Below are 21001 nucleotides of genomic sequence, written 5' to 3' on the forward strand. Positions count from 1 at the left end.
CATGTGATTTATCATTAGATTGAGTTCTCATCTAATAAATAAGCACTTTTTTCGGTCCCACATTTGTAAGGCAATGGATCATACAGTGCACATTTTTTCAGTGAAAAGTGCATGCATTTAACTAGTGACCTCAACCAAGGGTTGCTTTGGTTTATATTTTCGTCTTAAAATTCAGTGTTGTTTGGGTTGCCGAACTGTGAGGTGGTAGCAATTATTCTAATACCTGGGTTTCCTCCTTCAGTCTTCAAACTGCCTTCCTAAAACGCAGTCTCTGGAAATTAGACACAATTTCTGGCCTTTAAGGTCTTCACAGTCTCAGAATATAAGGTGGGTGAGTGGGGTCTGGTGACAGAGACTTAAGGTAGATGGAACAGTGAAGCAATAAAACAACATAAAAGAAAAGGACAGATAAATAAAATAAATACAAAGATCTGTAGGGTCCTGTGGAATGTGGTTTATTATTTGTTCTTACTTTCCCAAGAGCTCCATGAAGTGGGTTAAACACAGGTACTCAGTACCACCCATGCCCATATTTCAAGGCTAATCCAATCCAAGTGTTCTCAGTTAACATACCTAAGGTTTGTCCGTAAGTGCAGAAAATCCCAACAGAACAAGATTGGAAAGGATATGGTATAGTATACTGATTTTTCTCATTAAGCCAATTACCGGTTTGCCATATTTGTCTTAGGATGTTTGCCAAGTGCTCATTTTCAGACCAATATAAGGCTTCATTTTAAATCGTTGGTAAAGTTGTGTTTCCTGCCAGACATTCACATTTTTTAATCTAACTTCCTGCACAATAAATTTTTTTATGTCCTTAGGGAGGACATAATTCTAATTTGGCAGTATTTAGCCCCGGTGATATCGCTTTGTGGTAAAAAAAAAAAAAAAAAAAGCTTTGGACCTCTGCTCAATCAAGCAGGAATTTGAGGTGTTCGATTTGTCGTGTGAGTCCATATCAAATAGAAAAATCAGCCTGTGGGCAATTTTTTTTTAGTAGTATAGAGGTTTTGAACCAAATGGTGACTTCTATGGTTTGCATGTTCACATGGCTCGACTGGATATTTGTTCAATCAAGCAGGAATTTGAGGTGTTTGATTTATTGTCATATGAGCCCCTATCAAATAGAAAAATCAGCCTGTGGGCAATTTTTTTTTAGTAGTATGGAGGTTTTGAACCAAATGGTGACTTCTCTTCTATGGTGTGCACGTTCACATGGCTCGATTGGATGTTTGTTCAATCAAGCAGGAATTTGAGGTGTTTGATTTGTTGTCAATTTGTTGATTTGCCACTCGGCCCTGCTGAGAGCTCACCTCCTCCAAGAGGCCTTCCCAGACTGAGCCCCTTCCTTCCTCTCCTCCTCGTCCCCCTCTCCATCCCCCACTTCTTACCTCCTTCCCTTCCCCACAGCACCTGTATATATGTATATGTTTGTACATATTTAGTACTCTATTTATTTATTTATTTTATTTGTACATATCTGTTCTATTTATTTTATTTTGTTAGTATGTTTGGTTTTGTTCTCTGTCTCCCCCTTTTAGACTGTGAGCCCACTGTTGGGTAGGGACTGTCTCTATATGTTGCCAATTTGTGCTTCCCAAGCGCTTAGTACAGTGCTCTGCACATAGTAAGCGCTCAATAAATACAATTGATTGATTGATTTGTTGATTTGTTGTTGTTACTTTATTTTGTTAATATGTTTTGTTCTCTGTCTCCCCCTTCTAGACTGTGAGCCCACTGTTGGGTAGGGACCATCTCTCTATATTGCCAACTTGTACTTCCCAAGCGCTTAGTACAGTGCTCTGCACACAGTAAGCGCTCAATAAATGATTGATTGATCGATTGTCATATGAGTCCATATCAAATAGAAAAATCAGCCTAATTTGTTCAACTGGCCCACTTTTGATTAATACCTGAGAACTGCACCCTATACACCTAAGGAAGTCTTAGATGTCATAGTCTTTGGTCAAGTCTCTAAGCATTTCTCATTATAAATCAAGTGATCCAGCTTAATAGATGTGGTTGGAGTACTCAGTATTTTTAGGAGTATTTTTATGTTGGCTAGGCCATTTATTAATCAAAATCACTATGTTTTATACCATAAATGATCAGGAATAGGCCATAAACTGGAGAAAAAGAACTCCATAAACTGGCCATAAATGGAGAAGCAGTGTGGCTCAGCGGAAAGAGCATGGGCTTTGAAGTCAAAGGTCATGGGTTCAAATCCTGGCTCTTCCAATTGTCAGCTGTGTGACTTTGGGCAAGTCACTTAACTTCTCTGGGCCTCAGTTCCCTCATCTGTAAAATGAGGATTAAGACTGTGAGCCCACCTTGGGACAACCTGATCACCTTGTAACCTCCCCAGCGCTTAGAACAGTGCTTTGCACAGAGTAAGCGCTTAATAAATGCTATCATTATTATTCTTATAAACTCTGATCTGTTTCACCATTGTTCAGGCAATTTCAGCCTTTGACTTTCCCATGTTATTGATAATACAGTTAAGATCACATTTCCTGTTGTCTTTTGCTATTGGATTTTTTCTTCAGTTTGATTTTAAACTGGAATTTTCCTTATTAAAGTCCTTTTTATAGGACCTCATTTTCATGACCGTCCAAGGGAAAAGCCTTGAAAGTTGTTTCTTGTGTTTTTTTCTAATTAATGATTTTTGTCTGTTATTACATCTCTGATTTTTTTCCCATCGGGATGCTCGGTACATATCAGTGACAGAGGGTTAAGCTGGAATACTTTTAGACTGTGAGCCCACTGTTGGGTAGGAACTGTCTCTATATGTTGCCAATTTGTACTTCCCAAGCGCTTAGTACAGTGCTCTGCACACAATAAGCGCTCAATAAACACAATTGATGAATACGTTACCAGAAGAGGTTGTAGAACCTTCTTCCCTAGAGATGTTGCAGGCAATTTTCTTTTTAGTAGTATGGAGGTTTTGAACCAAATGGTGACTTCTCTGGTTTGCACGTCCACGTGGCTCGACTGGTTAGGCCCCAAAAGGGGGACGTTATTTATTTGCAGGTGACCAGAATGAAAACATATCTATTCTATTTATTTGATTTTGTTAGTATGTTTGGTTTTGTTCTCTGTCTCCCCCTCCTAGACTGTGAGCCCACTGTTGGGTAGGAACTGTCTCTATATGTTGCCAACTTGTACTTCCCAAGTGCTTAGTACAGTGCTCTGCACACAATAAGCGCTCAATTAATATGATTGATTGATTGAAAGGGGGACGTTATTTATTTGCAGGTGACCAGAATGAAAACATATCTATTCTATTTATTTGATTTTGTTAGTATGTTTGGTTTTGTTCTCTGTCTCCCCCTTCTAGACTGTGAGCCCACTGTTGGGTAGGGACTGTCTCTATATGTGGCCAACTTGTACTTCCCAAGCGCTTAGTCCAGTGCTCTGCACACAGTAAGCGCTCAATAAATACGACTGATTGATTGATTGAAAGGGGGACGTTATTTATTTGCAGGACCGGAATGAAAACATATCTATTCTATTTATTTGATTTTGTTAGTACGTTTGGTTTTGTTCTCTGTCTCCCCCTTCTAGACTGTGAGCCCACTGTTGGGTAGGGACTGTCTCTATATGTGGCCAACTTGTACTTCCCAAGCGCTTAGTCCAGTGCTCTGCACACAGTAAGCGCTCAATAAATACGACTGATAGATTGATTGAAAGGGGGACGTTATTTATTTGCAGGACCGGAATGAAAACATATCTATTCTATTTATTTGATTTTGTTAGTATGTTTGGTTTTGTTCTCTGTCTCCCCCTTCTAGACTGTGAACCCACTGTTGGGTAGGGACTGTCTCTATATGTGGCCAACTTGTAGTTCCCAAGCGCTTAGTCCAGTGCTCTGCACACAGTAAGCGCTCAATAAATACGATTGATTGAAAGGGGGACGTTATTTATTTGCAGGTGACCAGAATGAAAACATATCTGTTCTATTTATTTTATTTTGTTAGTATGCTTGGTTTTGTTCTCTGTCTCCCCCTTCTAGACTGTGAGCCCACTGTTGGGTAGGGACTGTCTATATGTGGCCAACTTGTACTTCCCAAGCGCTTGGTACAGTGCTCTGCACACAGTAAACGCTCAATAAATACGATTGATTGATTGATTGATTGATCTGGGGTTTTTTTTTTCTTTGAAGAAGAAGTGCTAAAAGGCAATGCGGTGCTGCAGTGGAGGCCTCAGGGCCCGCTTCCTTTCAAAGGGTTTTCCATTTGTCGCCGAGCGCCCTCTAGCGGGCGATGCCGTGAAATCAGCGGGTAGTTCCTGACGCAGGAAATGCCCATTTTTACTTCAATATCCAGAATCCCTATACAGGAAATTAGGTGTGGTCTGGGGAAGGAGAATGGGGAAAAAAAAAATTAAATATAGAAGGCATGATGGAATTTTAGCTGCAGTCTTCATTCATGGCACCGGCCTGCCAACTTCACACCAAATGGGTTCCAGACTCTTCAGGGGTAATGCTTTTTACATTATGTCTGTCATTATTCTCTCTGGTCTGTAGATAGGATCCTTTTTCTGCCGTGAAGGAGAAAACCCATGCGGTGGGACGCCTCTCATTTCACTCATTAACCCTAGAGTTCCTGCTTGAATTGCATGTGTTGGAGCAGCTGTTTTCTCTGAAGGATGCAGAAAATGGCATCAGGATGTTTGAGATGCTAGCCATCCGTGTAAGGAGAGGAGTTCCCTTCTGATGCACCTGCAGAGGAGGGAGCGAGCCCTCTGGATAAGGAAGGGGAAGGAGAAAGGTGTCGTTAATGGAATCCCCTTCACCAGACTGTCAGCTCACCACCCCCTCATGGTGATCTCTGCGGCAGGGCTGTGTCAGAGAAGTCTAGGTATTCTTGGGAGGAGAATATTGCAGGAGGTTAACCAATGTCCTTTAGGCTTCTGCCTGCTTTTCTGAAATGGCCTTTCATTGCTGCCATCGGATAAGAAGGTGAAAATAGGGATGGTGTTTGGGGGGTGCAAAAATGCTATTATTTTGTGGAAAAGAGAGGGTGAACGAGCTACCAGAGATTCCAACCAGGAGTCGAACTGGGAGCGCCATCCTGCAGGTTTGGAATATCTTAAACTTCACCCCATTTTGCAAAAATGACGAGATGCCTTAAGTGGACATTCGCCCGGTGTTCCGACTTTCACAAAATGGACCTGAGCTGAGAAAATGAAATGCCCCTGCAGAGTAACAGGGAGCTGTAGATTTTTTTTTTTCAATTTAAAGGGAAATTTCCTAACCAACAGTGGATTGCCAGTTGTGGGTCTGACTTCACATCCCCGAGCCGGATGTCTTGATGTCCAGCCTGGTGATCCCAGGCCCTTCCTCCCACGCCACCCCCTCCAGAGCCCTCTGTCATCGGAAGCCCCTCCCCGACTCTGCTGGCAAGCATCAACTACCTGTTTCTCAGCATGCTTGGACAGCATCATTTCTGGACCTCTCTGCCAGGAGTGCTGATTTAGCATATGGTGTTTGAAAGTGGTAGTGGGGGAGTGATGGCGAAGTAAAGGAGGAAGATTTCTGGAAGGCCCTTTGCTTCCTCTCTCTTTAAATTCAAGATGATTTCCTCCTCCCCACTCCCACTTCAAATTGTTTCAGGCAGTCTGCTGTAAAAGATGGCTGCCAAAAACGTTCTTGCAAGTGGAACAGCAAGCAGAAACCTTCCTTGGTCGCATCCCCTTTCACCGGCAGTTGAGTCGCTTAAAATCTTTTGGGTGGGGAAAATTGGATGGCTTCCCAGTCAGCTCCCATAGAAAGTTCAGGACAGCATTCTTTTAACGAAAAGGAATGTCCTGTGTTCCTTCCCTGAAAGCCGGTTTTGTTATCTTTCCATCGATCGATTTAATATCTCTTTAATGACTCATTTATTTTAATGCCTTTCTCTGTGATGTTCTTTTCTGTTTCCGTAGCCCTTTCTTATGCACGGAGATAATCGGTAACTAAAAGGTGCAGGATGAAAAGATGGCACAGTCAGTGCTGGTACCCCCAGGACCTGACAGTTTCCGCTACTTCACCAGAGAATCTCTCGCCGCTATCGAGCAACGCATTGCAGAAGAAAAAGCCAAGAATCCCAAACAGGAGAGGAAGGATGAGGATGATGAAAATGGCCCAAAGCCAAACAGTGACTTGGAAGCAGGAAAATCCCTTCCATTTATTTATGGAGACATTCCTCCAGGAATGGTGTCTGAGCCCCTGGAAGACCTGGACCCATACTATATCAATAAAAAAGTGAGTCCTGAGCAAGGCTACTTTTAGGATGATTCTCTGGTTTTGTTCTAGTAATCCAAATTTCCTCGGAATGTCTTTTTCCCCATTGCCCCGCCTTATATGTGGTAATGCATTTCTATATATGCTTCACGCCTTTCCTCGGTGGTATTACTCCCAGAGCCCTGGAGCAGAATTCATGTTGGCATGCTTTCATTTATGAGTCGCCATGTTTGATCAGGGATCACGGACAGTGACCAACAGCTATATCTGTAACTGGGGCTGGCCATGATCTAGACATTTATGTTACACAGCAGAGCAGAAATTCCATCCCTCTCCAGTGCTGCGGCCCTTTTTCTCAGCTCTCAGAGATGGATAGACACACCAATGTACTGGGGCCACGGCAGGGAATAACCAAAATGCACTCTTCTCCTGGGAAGTACAAGAGCCACTTAACTGCGTTTGGAGAGTTACCCCAGCCTAACTTGGTGACCGAAGCCAAAGAGAGAGTGCCGGGGAGGGGTGGAGATTGAGAGACTTTTCAGTCCATTATCATCGTCCTTAGAGATTAAATATAGGTAATTGTAATTTATGTTAGAGAAGCAGCATGGCTTAGTGGAAAGAGCACGGGCTTGGGAGTTAGAGGTTGTGAGTTCTAATCCTGGCTCCGCCACTTGTCCGCTTTGTGACCTTGGGCAAGTCACGTAGCTTCTCTGTGCCTCAGTTACCTCATCTGTAAAATTGGGACTAAGACTGTAAGCCCCACATGGGACAACCTGATTACCTTGTATCTACCCCAACGCTTAGAATGATGCTTGGCACATAGTAAGCGCTTAACAAATACCATCAATATTATCGTGATTATTACATCGAAGAAGCAGACAGGTTCCTCTCAACTGGTCCGTTTTTCGCGTGTGATTAGGAAGTGGCTCAGTGTTGGAGTCGATACAAGATAATCAGATCAGACATGCCCCTTGTCTCACCTGGGGCTGTCAAGTAGGAGGCGGAACAAATATTTTTTCCCCATTTCATAGTTGAGGGAACTGAGGCATAGAGATGTTAGGTGATTTGCCCAAGGTCACACAGCAAGCAAGTGCTAGAACTGGGGCTAGAATTTTGGTCCCCGATTCCCAGTGCTGGGCTCTTTCCACTTGCCCAGGCTGCCTCTGCAGATATGTCTGTTTACTGTTAAATTGCACCCTCCCAAGCGCTTAGTGCTGTGCCCCCCACACAGTAAGTGCTCAGTAAAGATGATGGAATGAATGAATATTGAGAAGCAGCATGGCTTAGTGGATAGACCACAGGCCTGGGAATCAGGAGGACATGGGTTCTAATCCTGGCTCGGCCTCATGTCTGCTATGTGACCCTGGGCAAGTCACGTAACTTGTCTGGCCCTCAGTTACTTCATCTGTAAAAAGGGGGTTAAGACTGTGAGCCCCATGAGGGACAGGGACTATGTCCAGTGTGCTTAACTTGTATCATCATCATCAATCATATTTATTGAGCGCTCACTGTGTACAGAGCACTGTACTAAGCGCTTGGGAAGTACAAATTGGCAACATATAGAGACAGTCCCAACCCAACAGTGGGCTCACAGTCTAAAACAAGTGGACTCACAAGTCTAACTTGTATGTACCCCAATGCTTAGAAAAGTGCCTTAGCACATAGTACATGCTTAATGAGTACTATTATTATTATTGTTGTTGTTGTTGAGAACCTGTGAGCAGAGTTATATGATTCAGTAAGATGGCTTGTGGTATGAATTTTATGTTGTTATTTCTAAATGCTACAGTGGTCCCAGTGGAGGGTAGGGAGCAATCAGAGAGAAAGTGACAACCAAGGGGAGGTAAGGAAAGGAAAGACAGGAGGATGGAGAGACTCAATCTAAGAGATCCTGTCTCTTCTGACTTCTTCCTGGCTTTCCAGCCAAGGGCAGAGATATCCAGTCCTCTGCTGTCCCTCCCCCAGTCATCTTCAAGCCAGCCATCTTCTTACTAAACCAGGAAGGGTCGATTATGTGAGTGATTTATGCATAGTGGATTCTGATAACCAACCAGTATTGATGCTGTATTAATATAGTTGGTGAGGATTCCCTTTATTTTGCATCAGACCAAAAAAGTTGTCACTTGGCTGATGGAAGAGATCAGCAATTTGGTGAGCCTACCTCAGTTTCATCAGTTCTCCCACTCTCAATTATAGTGCCATTTTGAGGATCTGATTGCTAAGGCCATCAAATAATTGTGGTATTTGTTAGGGGCCGAGCACTGGGGCAGATACAAGGTAATCAGGTCAGACACGGGCCCTGTCCCACCTGGGCCTCGCGGTCCACATAGGAGGAAGAACAGTTATGGAACCCCCATTTTGCAGATGAGGAAACTGAGACTCAGAGAAGGTAAGGGGCTTGCCTCAGGCCAAACATTAGGCACGTGGCAGAGCTGGGACTAGAACCCAGGTTCCTGACTCTCGGGCCCATGATCTTTCCATTAGGCCATGCTGCTTCTCATCTGTTAGAGGAGCCTACTTAACCATCAGTTTGGGGTCTCCACACATTGTTGCCCCCCCACCTGTTAGCTGAAGGTCTGGCCAAAAGGTTGGAAAAGAATCGCAAATTAGGAAGAACTACAATGCCTAAAATGCCAAGAGCCTGGCTTCGCATACATTTCCTCTTCCCAGAAACTATTGAGGCATTCTGGAAGGAGTTTGGCTTTTCTGCCAATAGTGTGGAAGAACTCTGTCTCTCTCTGGATGGGATAAAGTTTTTCGCAGAGGGATCTGGGAACAAAAAGTCCCAGTTTGGTGCTTTTTTGGACTCTGGCCCCTGGCTGCTGCACCACTGGAAACTGGACAGAAAAAGAGTTCATATGATGACGTATTCCTCTCTCCTTATGATCTACATGTAGTGCTTAACTAATACTATTTAAAAAAATGTGGAGGTACCATTAGTAGAAAATAAGGGCCTAAGAAATGTCATTCCTGATCACACCAGTGGTTTATTCAAGCTAGAATTCTATTTCCAAAATGGACAAGAGTATGCTTGAATACTATTGTACTTTCCCAAGTCTTAAGTGCATTGTACCCCATTGCTCTTTGGGACTCAAAGGGCAATCAGTCAATCAGTGGTATTTATTGAGTGCTTACTGGGCGCAGACCACTGTACTAAGCACTTAGGAAAGTACAATATAACAGAGTTAGTTGACATGTTACCTGCTCATAGAGCTTGGTATTAATTTGCTCTGTTTTTACAGGGAATAAAAAAAATTAAGCTTGCCCTTTTCCAATTAGAACTAATCATTTAATGAAATGCAGGGCCCACCCAAGAAAACTAGTTTGGAATGGAATATCATTTTGGAGGTGCCTAGATTAACTCCTTAGAGTCAAAGCTAAACTGGGTCTTTTGGCTTCCTTTTTTAAATGGCATTTATTAAGCACTTACTACATGCCAGGCACTGTAATCAATCAATCAATCAATCGTATTTCTTGAGTGCTTACTGTGTGCAGAGCACTGTACTAAGCACTTTGGAAGTACAAGTTGGCAACATATAGAGACAGTTCCTACCCAACAGTGGGCCCACTGTAGTCAGCATTGGGATAGATACAAATTAATCAGGTTGAACACAGTCTGTGTCCCACATGGGACTCACAGTCTCAATACCAGTTTTACAGATGAGGTAACTGAGGCACAGAGAAGTGAAGTGACCTGCCCAACGTCATACAGCAGACAATTGGTGGAGCCAGGATTAGAACCCAGGTCCTTCTGACTCTTAGGTCTGTGCTCTATCCACTAGGCCAAGTTACTTCTTAGTTTCGTCCTAGCAGATATCTAGAGCAGATATATGGGATTCTTGGAAACAGTAATTCACTAGAATTCCCATCACCTTATTCCCATTGGAACCAAAATTTGGGTCAGTTCACCCTTCGAGGCAGATCAGGATGGAACTAGACGGTAAGCTCATTGTGGGTGGGGAACATGTCTGTACAAATCTGTTGTACTTCCCCAACCACATCATCATCATCAATCATATTTATTGAGTGCTTACTGTGTGCAGAGCACTGTACTAAGCGCTTGGGAAGTGCAAGTTGGTAACATATAGAGACAGCCCCTACCCAGCAGTGGGCTCACAGTCTAAAAGGGCGAGACAGAGAACAAAACCAAACATACTAACAAAATAAAATAAATAGAATAGATATGTACAAGTAAAATGAATAAATAAATAAATAAATAGAGTAATAAATATGTACAAACATATATACATATATACAGGATATATACATATATACAGGTACATAGTACATAGTGGTCTGCATAAATATCATTGATGATGATGATGAACTAGGGAACAAGTCTGGACGTATAGCTATATCGTGATCTCACGAAGCAGCATGGCCTAGTGGCAAGAGCCTGGGGTTGGGAGTTAGAGGTCATGGGTTCTAATCCCGGCTCCTCCACTTGTCTGCTGTGTGACCTTGGACAAGTCACTTCACTTCTCCAGGCTTCAGTGACCTCATCTGGAAATTGGGGATTGAAACCGTGAGCCCCACATGGGACAACCTGATTACATTGTATTTACATACATAGAGCAATGCTTGGCACCTAGTAAGCGCTTAACAAATATTATTATCATTATCATTATTATTATCATTACCCAGCCCCTTGACAGTACAGTGCTCTGCACATAGTAAGCGCTCAATAAATACGATTGATGATGATATTCTAACTTGGTCTTTCCACTTCAGCTGTATGCCTCCCTAACACCATCAGTTGAGGACAGTGAGAGCCGCAGTGGCAAGGGACAGGCACTAATGCTGTTTTGGAGCTGAAGGAAGTGGACAGCTGGCTGGTTCCTTCAACCAGTGAGGAGCCTCACTTGACCTGGGGTTGTTGCCCTCCGTTTCCCTTCTGGTTGTCAGAATAGAGGTCTGTGGGTATTGTTAAGTACTGAAAAACTACCATAAGGTGGATAAATAATAATAATAATAATTGTGGTATTGATTAAGTGCTTACTGTGTGCCCAGCACTACACTAAGCACTGGGGTGTATGCAAGCAAGTCAGATTGGACATAGTCCCTGTCCGAATCAACTTCTCGTGAAGATAGCTATAGCGTAAAATTAATAATTGAATTCAAAATACAGCGATCACCCTAACACAGCTCTTTATCCTCATTGCCATATGCAGAGCATTTAATCAGTTAATCAGTGGTATTTTTTGAGTGCTTTCTATATGCAGGGGACTGTACTTAAGTGCTGGGAATGGTGAAAATAGAGAGTGGAGATTAGAAACGATCCCTGATCCGCGTGTTACTGCGACATAAGACTCCCATCATAGTTGTTCTCTTCCCCTCTGATACTCACAAACCCGTAAATAGAGGAACTGTTGACTAGTCAAAAGTCTTGAAAAGTGAACAGTGAGTCTTGAAATTGATTTCTAGACTGTGAGCCCACTGTTGGGTAGGGACCGTCTCTATATGTTGCCAACTTGTACTTCCCAAGCGCTTAGTACAGTTCTCTGCACACAGTAAGCACTCAATAAATATGATTGATTGATTGATTGATTGATTTGGTGGTGGGAGTCTGTGGAGAATAGTAGTGATCTCATGAAGAAATTGCAGACTCTCCGAAAAGGTCATTAAAATTCCATTGAAGTGCATGAAAAAAAGGTAAAGATTTCATACTGAATAAATGTGGCACTTTTAGGCCTACTACTCTTTATTTGTTATTTCATTACTTCCTGAATAGATAATGAGAGTTGTGAAACTGCTTGTTTTGGAAACATTTAGTGCATGAATTAATTTAATTATGTTGTAAACTGAACATTAGTATATTACTGAATCAGTTGTCATGAAGTAGGATTGGAATAAATGTGTTTCTAAATAACGGTCTTAAAATATTTTACTGTGATAGAAATGGAAGTGGAAAATGGAAACTATTATGATGGTGAGGTTGAATAATGCAGACTGAAAGTTTCAGCATCTTTATTGTACATTCTGAATTATGATTTATATTCTGAATTATGTTTTCCATGTTCTTTGTCTTTTTTGCAGACTTTTATAGTATTGAATAGAGGAAAGGCAATCTTTCGATTCAGTGCCACCTCTGCCCTGTACATTTTAACTCCTTTCAACCCTGTTAGAAAAATAGCTATTAAGATTTTGGTACATTCATATCCTTTTCAAGTGGCTGGTTGAAAAGTATTTTACTGTTTACATGTCATTCTGGATTAGAAACTGTTAAAAGCAGTTATGATTGATACTGCTTTACCCCACTTTCTCAATTCCCTCACCTCCTGTTCTCTCTTACTTCTCAATAACTAGCGTAGCAAATAATATCTCAGGTAAGTGAATCGACCAATCAGTCTTCCTCCTCACCCCCTGTTGTCATTTTTCCCCTTTTACCCAATTAAATTTTTTCCCTCTTCTTCCTCCTGACCGCCTAATTCTCTTCATTTAATGTGATCTCCATTTCACAGTGCTTTCTTTCACATATTAAGAATTGACATGCCACTGTATTGGGAAAGGAATCTATCTGATCTCATTATTTCGATGACTTTGTTTATACAGAAAAATGCAAAATAGTATACTTTTTGTAGCACAGTTTGAACTTGAAAAGACTGCAATTTAATATGATTCCCTGCATTAGTATTTTCATTTCTGTAGATAACTCCTTAAGAGCCAGTTTCATTATAAGATTAAAGCTGTCTAGTTTTGTCCTCATCAGTTCCCATTTGGATGACTTTCAATTTGGCATCTGAAAATCTCATAGAAATTTAGACTTCAAGGTGGAACATCTCAAAGTAATAGTCTGCTCATATTTTGCAAGACATATAGACTTGCATATGTTCATTCATGTGCATGTATGTCCCATATACTGTGTTTATATAATTTAACCCTACCTGCCAGCTGTGAATATACTACACACAAATTTTGGGTCTAACCACTAACCCCTCCAAATTTAGACGTTCATATGGTGCACACAAGGGTGCGAAAATATGCTTTATTTTTCTTTTTTTTCCATTCTTCACGTATGCTCTCCCACCTCAAACATACCTTTTTTTCTGGAGACAAGGTTGAAATTGATGTGTTAGGTATTTTTAGTAATCTTTCTACTAGAAGAAATGCTGGATAAATTGTGTATTTACTTGGTATTTTACATTTAAATGATTTGATTCCTCACATTTGTGAAGTAGATCATTTTTTTTCTTCTTATTTTGCATTTAGAAACTTGGCATTTGCCACAGCTGTCCAAGCTAAACCAATGGTCCTTTCCAAAGAGAGCCGATTCCACGGGCTCATTCGGCTCCTTCAATTCAAACCAAGTGGGGATTTGTAAATAGATTTTTTTTTAATTTAAAGTTTTTTGGGCTCATCTTGGGAAGGCTGGCAATTTTAGTGTCAGAGTGCATTTTCTGGAGACCTCCCACTTAGCCTTGGGATATGCCTGATTTTCAGTTGCTGCCAGCGCATAATGGTGGTAGTACAGTTTACCCTCATTCTACCCATGGCCTGATGAGAGGACAAAGCAATGGATGTTGTCTGTCAGTCAGTTGGATGTGCTTATAAGTCAGCAATCCCTGCATGGCCCTTGGATCAGTGGTCTAGTGTAGCCCCAAAGGCACCGTTAGATTTACTCATACAAATTTGGGTCATTAGAAGACGCTTTCCCCAGTAAATAAACTTAGGATCCTAAAAGATAGAGAAGCAGTGGAAAGAGCCCAGACTTTGGAGTCAGCGGTCATGGGTTTAAATCCTGATTCCGCCACTTGTCAGCTGTGTGACTTTGGTCAAGTCACTTCATTTCTTCTGTCCTCAGTTACCTCGTCTGTAAAAGGGGGATTAAGACTATGAGCCCCACGAGGGACAACCTGATCACCTTGTAACCTCCCCAGTGCTTAGAACAGTGCTTTGCACATAGTAAGCGCTTAATAAATGCCATTAGAAAAAAAGGAGTGAGTGGAGTAGTTAAACTAGAATTCAACTTTTCCTGAAATGTGTTCTTGTAATCTTTTCCAATGCACATAGCCTCGCTCTCCAGTGGATTTTTTTACTATTTAAAAATGTTTTTCAGACTATTATCCCATACACAAGATTTCTATGAATACGCTTTTAAAACATATACTTGAGAAGTACATTTTTCAAACTTAATTAGCTTAGTCAGGTTTTCTTTACATTCTGCATTGGTTCCTTTATAATGGACATGCGACAGTTCAATAATTTTATGTTTTTTATATCTTAAAACGTTTCAATACGAAAGAATCCTTAACAGAAATAGCTAAATTTGCCTCATGTAGTATTTCAAGAAACAAAAAAAAACTTCCTTTAAAGGTCCTAAAAAGAACACCAAACTAAATCCCAGAAAGTAGAGATTAGAACAGAATAATTTAACAGCCTTAACTACAGCATTACCATGAAGGATATAATTAATCCCACAGAGAGTGACCTAATGTTTTAACTCCAAGAATGGTAGCCAGGAGCTTACAAATCATGTACTTCCCAAGCGCTTAGTACAGTGCTCTGCACGCAGTAAGCGCTCAATAAATACGATTGAATGAATGAATGTTTCTGGCTCTAATTCCGTTAATTCTACTATCATTCTGGATGAATGACCCAGTGCAAAAATAATGTTTATATAACTGAAGAATTCTGAAATTTTACCTGATAGATTTAATGAAATTCTGTTTTTTTTCCAGAGTACATTTTCTTAAAAATCCCCTTGCTCTGGAAAATTCCCCATATCTGGTAGAAAAAAATGGTTTACATTAGTAAAGAATTCTGAAAATTTACCTGAAATATATAGTGTAATTCTGGTTTGTTCAGTTTTTTCCATAGTAGGTTTTCTTGAAAATCCCCTTTCTCTGGAAAGTTCCCCATATCTGATTAAGTACAGCCATCCTTCTCGCCTTTTCCCCTCCTCCTCACCTCTTCTGACCACTCCAAGAACCAAAAACCTGGATTTCTAGCATCTTGAAAGGTTCTTATGTTGTATATTTATAATAGAAGGGGGCAGAATCAAGACATATTGTGGAGTAAGAGCCAGTGTGATTTAGCAACAGACTTTGAGGGTTATAAAATAGCTAGGAATCGAAGATGAACCAAATTTGTGTCCTTCTGGGACAGGGAAGATGTAGAAGTGTTGACAGAGATGGGGAAGTTAAGTCGAGTGGGTTTAGGAGGGAAGATAAAAATAAGTTCAGTTTAGATATGTTCAATTTGAGGTAAACTATCCATGCTGGAGTCAAGAAGAAATGTGAGATTGTAAAGCCGGAGAGAGGTTAAGGCTAGTGAGGCAGATCTTTGGAAGTCAGCAACCTAGCAATCTCACTTGCACAAAATCCTGATTTTATTGGGTCATTATTAGTATTTGTATTACTATCATTGTTATTGTATTTATTAGGGCCGTACTACATGCCAAGTTGGGCTAGATACAAGATAATCAGATTGTACACAGATCCTGCTTTATGTCAAGAAGAGAGGAAGTGAAGGGAGTAAGTGTAAGCAACCAGTTTAAGGAATTTTAACCTAAATGGGAGCAGGGAATTTGGGGCAGATGGAGTAACTGATGGAGCACATTTGAAGACTGAGAGGAAGAACCATCAGGAAATGAGAAATGTATTATAGCAGTCAGGGAGAGATTAAAAAGGGAGAAAATCGACCACAAAGTAACTGATGAAACGAGCCAGAGATTACGCCAAATTTGTGGGCTTTGGGGACAGGGAGGGTGGTGTTGACAGACATGGGGAAATGAAGAGGAGGAGAAGTAGATCTAGAAGGGAAGATGAAGAGTTCAGTTTTAGATAGCAAAAAGGAAGATGCTTTTAGAAAACGTTAAAGCAGAACGGTTTACATTTGCTGTCTTGACTGGTTAAAATGTGACTCTCCAGAAGTAGGGAACTGAGTCTTTCAATTTTGTTTTGTTTTGGGGTTTTTTTTCTTAACAGAATCTGACGGTCTGTAGTGCCAGGCAAGGGGTTTAACTCACCTGAACAAGGCCAAGATGAATAACCAGAGTTGTGGATTTGGTCTCAGTTCCTGAGTTTTAGGGCCACTGCTTGCTCCACCATTTTGACGATAAATTTTTGAAGAGCCATAAAATCCTGACAGTTAGCAATTTTTCTTTGGTCTTTGTCTCCTAGCTGTCAATCAGAATTTTGTAAAAGTAAAAAAAAATATTATGTTTTGGGAAAAATGTTGATTCCATACTTAATACCTCCTAACACTTTAGTGTAAAATCACTTGATGTGGAAAATCCCTTGTGTCTTTTGTTAGTGTGGTAAGTGTAGCCTTTAAATGTCAACTGCTTTGTTTGCACTAAGTAACTCTACTATGTTTACAATAAGGGAAAATTGTATTTTTCATTATATTAGAATTAAAATTGCATTTAAACTCTCTCCGTATAAAAGTATATTTTCAGAGTGGAGTGGGTAGAATAAAATCCTATTATACATTATAGAATTAAGCCAAATTTGCCTAATTTTCAGTACCCCATGAAAAGATTTTAGAAGGCTTTGTGTTCAGAGTTGATTCAGCAGAATGTTAGCCATTTTGGTAATGTCCAGATGCCTTAAACAGGACAGTAAAAACTTACACCTTAGTCAGAAATGCAATAATTCATGTTTCCTTATTTTGAATATAGATTTTTCCTGCCAATTAAAACCCAAATACTTTATAAATCATTAGCCAACATCTCAAAATTTCTTAAATATTTTAGCTTTTTCTCACTTTATTCCCTTGACTTGATTTTTAACAGTGAAACCAAAACATGCTCTCCTTAATCTACATGAAAAACATTGGTATTTCTGTGGTTTTAGTGCCATCATGTGGCTGTTTTGCATTAATCATTTATATCTGTATTTTTCATTATGGGGCATTGGACAAGTTTTTTGGCTGATGCCTCTGCGTTTTAGTGCCAATAAAAAATGAAAGAACCCATTAAAACATTAACAAGAATAAGCCAGAAGATGCAAGGAAATTCCTTACCAGATTCAAACGACATAACCAGACGTAATACGGAATCCAAATGAGGCGCCAGGGGCTGTGAAACATGAGAGATTAATGAATAGGTTTTATATTTAACAACTATTAAGGGACCAAATTAAATTGATTCTCCTTTTTGTTGTTTGCTATACAGGAGCCCAGATTCTCACTTAGTTATAGCTCTGCAATTGCACATCCAGTGCCCTCCCAGTCTTTTAAAAATATAAGAATAAGTGATGTTAGATATTTAGTAGAATGCTTAAACTAAAAAATAAATTTTTGATGTTATAGAGAAAAAGGTTAGACATCATTGTGAGGGAAGTAATGTGAGTTTCAAGGCTTAGGAAATGCAACAGATAATTATTGGGATGGCACATGATGATGTGATTTTATATTGTACTTTGTGTTCCTTGACTGTACTCTACATTATTCAGCATGCTCATTATGTGCACTATCCTGACCAACTGTGTGTTTATGACCATGAGTAACCCTCCGGAGTGGACAAAGAACGTAGAGTAAGTGGAAACGTTTTCTTTCCAATTCTGATCATTTTTACTGTTTATAATGTGCTTTCTACCTCTGGGAACCCATCAATAGGCCTCTATGGTAAATTAGCCTTTCTGCGCACCAACAGCATGTAGAAAGAGATAGAGATGTTATTAGTAATTTCCGCTAGGAAAAGCTCTTTATACTGGAGCTTCAAGTCCCAGCAAGGTAAATCACTTTGTTTAAAGGCGGTCTTGCTTGTTTTGACCAATAGATAGTCGCCATTGTTCCCACTGTCTTTAGAAGAGCAGAGATGCTAACGTATGCCGTATGCCTCATCAGGTCTTTCCTGCTTTTTAAACACTCAGCTTTTTCATGCTTTCTTAAAATATTTCAAAGTTTGGAAATGCCAGATTTGAGACAATGTCCACTTAGTTCATTCATGTAATAGTAATGGTCTTAGAATGTTGGCATCCTAGCTACAGCGTAAGTCTGAGAACATCAGGTAGAATACAGTCATTATAATGCATTAATGACTATATAATACATCATTATAATACAGTCTTTTTCTGTCCTATTTAAAGCAACATGTTTTTGTAGTCTACAGATGCTTAGAGGTAATAAGCCCAATTTTGCAGCCATCTGGAAAGACCTTTCTTACGTAAATGCAAACTGCTTTGGAGGTCTAGGGGTAGTAAACTGGGTGTCTAGTGGACATGGTCGGACAGCAGAAGCAGAACATGTGAGCCCCTCATTCTCCAGGGGATAGCCACGATGGTCCCTGCCCAAGCACAGAGCTCCAGCTCAGCCTCGCTAGTGGACAGAAGGGTCTAAAGATAGAACCAGTGTCACGAGGGCCATTGGAGGAGCTACTGGAAGTGCAGTGAATTCATTTCTCTGCTCAAACTTAAACTTCGATGAGGGAGAGAATAGAAGATGCCATTTTGTCTTTGCTACCAGCAGAACAGGCATTTCCCAGAACACTTGTAGGAGAAAATAGAGCCCATGATCCTTCAGACATCAGTGTTTGTACTGTTTCTTCAAATATTATTTATCAGATATCTTTGGAGACTCTTTTTGATGATCTTCTTGAAGGCCTTGTGAGAGATCCAACATCAATGTTTCCCACTCATTCTTTAACATTGTTTTGGCTATTTTCCTTCAGGTACACGTTCACAGGAATTTATACCTTTGAATCACTTATAAAAATCCTTGCACGGGGCTTCTGTTTAGAAGGTTTCACATTTCTCCGGGACCCTTGGAATTGGTTGGATTTCACTGTCATTACTTTTGCGTAAGTGTTTTAAGGATTCTTCGATCTGTGAGGGTAGATCATTAGTGTTGGCAAATGCCGAGGTGTTTTTGTTAGGTAACACCCTCTCCAGAGTAAGCACTGACTTTTATCCCCACCCCACCCCCCACCCCAGGGTTAGCATGCTTTATTACATGCTAAGAACATGATTTCCAAATGGACTATACGAGGCCAAGACTGGAATTTTATGACACTGGTCCATGCTTGTACTGCTTTGGACACTTATTTCAGATTCTTTCATTATTATCATATCCGATTGAGCCGCCTCTAAGCCTCTTCCTATCTAGCTAGCCAGTCAGGCTTCTGAAACTAAAATGGGCTTAGAGAACAAAAAGCAGTACCTTTGGCATTTAATTTGAAGGTTGCAAGCTGTGAAAGTTGAAAAGGTCTTCATGAAAGACCAAGCTAGACAAAAATTGTCCTCAATTCTGAATAACTCTGATTTAATTCTACAGGTATGTAACAGAATTTGTAAACCTAGGCAATGTTTCAGCTCTTCGAACTTTCAGAGTCTTGAGAGCTTTGAAAACTATTTCTGTAATCCCAGGTAAGAAGTGACTGGTGTAAGGTGTTAGGCCCCTTGTATCTCCAATTGTATTTTGTGTGCTGTCATTGTGTTTGTGTGTGAACTCCCCTATTACAGATATGTGACAGAGTTTGTGGACCTGGGCAATGTCTCAGCACTGAGAACATTCAGAGTTCTCCGAGCGTTGAAAACTATTTCGGTCATTCCAGGTGAGACTAGGTTTAAACACTAAGGCTGACTCTAGTTGCATTGAAGTTGAAATCTCAGCTTTTTGGCCTAAGCCTCGTTGCTTGCTGCACATTGCTTTTTTTTAAAAAAAAAAGCAGGAATCAATCAGATTTCTATTTGATGTGATTCTGTGCTTTTGAAAGTTAGCTTCTTTTGCATTTCTAAGTCGACCTTGGAGTTTAACAATTCTTGCATGAGACATTTGCAGTAATCAGCCTGTGCGGTTTGCATCTTATGACATCCGGCTTTCGTTTCACTTGAAAATGAACCATAAGGCTTTTGTACCAATGCAAATGCAGGCACATAGGGCTGAAATTTGTCACCTTGTTTTGTTTAATGGCAGATAAATTTGGTGTCCTGAAATAGCATGGGTGTTGCATGGGAAATCAATTTTCAGATGTCTTCCTTCTCCAAACCACACCCCATTCATAGAAATATCTAGCTGATGTGGCATTTTCATATTAATATTTCTTATTGTATTAATAAGTAATTGTCTAAAATTGACCAAGAGGTTTGTGTGTAAGGCATCTGTAAAAAAAAAAGAAGTAAAATATTAAATAAGACTGATGTAAAGCATGAATAGTAAGTTCAATTAGTGGGAAAAAAAGAGTGTTTGAAAGTAAGTACATGTTTTTTGTTTCCATTCTCAGTCTTCCAAAGAATATGAATTTTCAGCTATCCATTCATCTTCACAAGCTAATGGGCTTTTCATGAAAACTTATCACCAATGACTATACTTGTCATTCTGCATGAGATCCTTATTTTGCAGGACAATTTCATGGCATTTTTATGTTGCAAGTACCTGTTCTCTTCATAATTAAAGTGGCCACTTTCTTTTTTTATCTGTAGGCCTGAAGACAATCGTGGGGGCCCTGATCCAGTCAGTGAAGAAGCTTTCGGATGTAATGATCCTGACTGTGTTTTGTCTGAGTGTATTTGCTCTAATAGGCCTGCAGCTGTTCATGGGTAACCTGAGGAATAAATGTTTGCAGTGGCCTCCAGACAATTCTTCTTTTGAAATAAATGTTACTTCCTACTTTAATAGCTCATGGGATGTGAATGGTACCTATTTGAATAGAACTGTGAGCACATTTAACTGGGATGAATACATTGATGATAAAAGTAAGAAATACTTTTTAAACTATTTTTAAATTGTTTGTGCCTGAAAGTAAAAATTTATGTTGCAATGTGATGTGAATTAATGAGACTCACAACAGATATGGTTAGGAATAACTGATGGATAATTCTGTGAACACATTCCTTA

The 21001-nt window shown here is 40.3% G+C and overlaps 1 protein-coding gene across 1 annotated transcript in view; it reads left to right on the forward strand.

Annotated features, from left to right (window-relative positions):
- The window catches only part of LOC119932515 (sodium channel protein type 2 subunit alpha-like), a 98807-nt gene that overhangs the window by 18927 nt on the left and 58879 nt on the right, over nucleotides 1-21001 (forward strand). The window contains exons 2-7 of the mRNA XM_038751761.1: nucleotides 5926-6244; nucleotides 12260-12378; nucleotides 17611-17700; nucleotides 18837-18965; nucleotides 19439-19530; nucleotides 20587-20859. Coding sequence (XP_038607689.1) covers nucleotides 5978-6244; nucleotides 12260-12378; nucleotides 17611-17700; nucleotides 18837-18965; nucleotides 19439-19530; nucleotides 20587-20859 — 970 coding nt within the window. The 5' untranslated portion in view covers nucleotides 5926-5977. The remainder of the gene's footprint in view (nucleotides 1-5925; nucleotides 6245-12259; nucleotides 12379-17610; nucleotides 17701-18836; nucleotides 18966-19438; nucleotides 19531-20586; nucleotides 20860-21001) is intronic.

Source organism: Tachyglossus aculeatus, chromosome 9 (genome assembly GCF_015852505.1).
Source record: "Tachyglossus aculeatus isolate mTacAcu1 chromosome 9, mTacAcu1.pri, whole genome shotgun sequence".
In the NCBI taxonomy this organism is placed as follows: domain Eukaryota; kingdom Metazoa; phylum Chordata; class Mammalia; order Monotremata; family Tachyglossidae; genus Tachyglossus; species Tachyglossus aculeatus.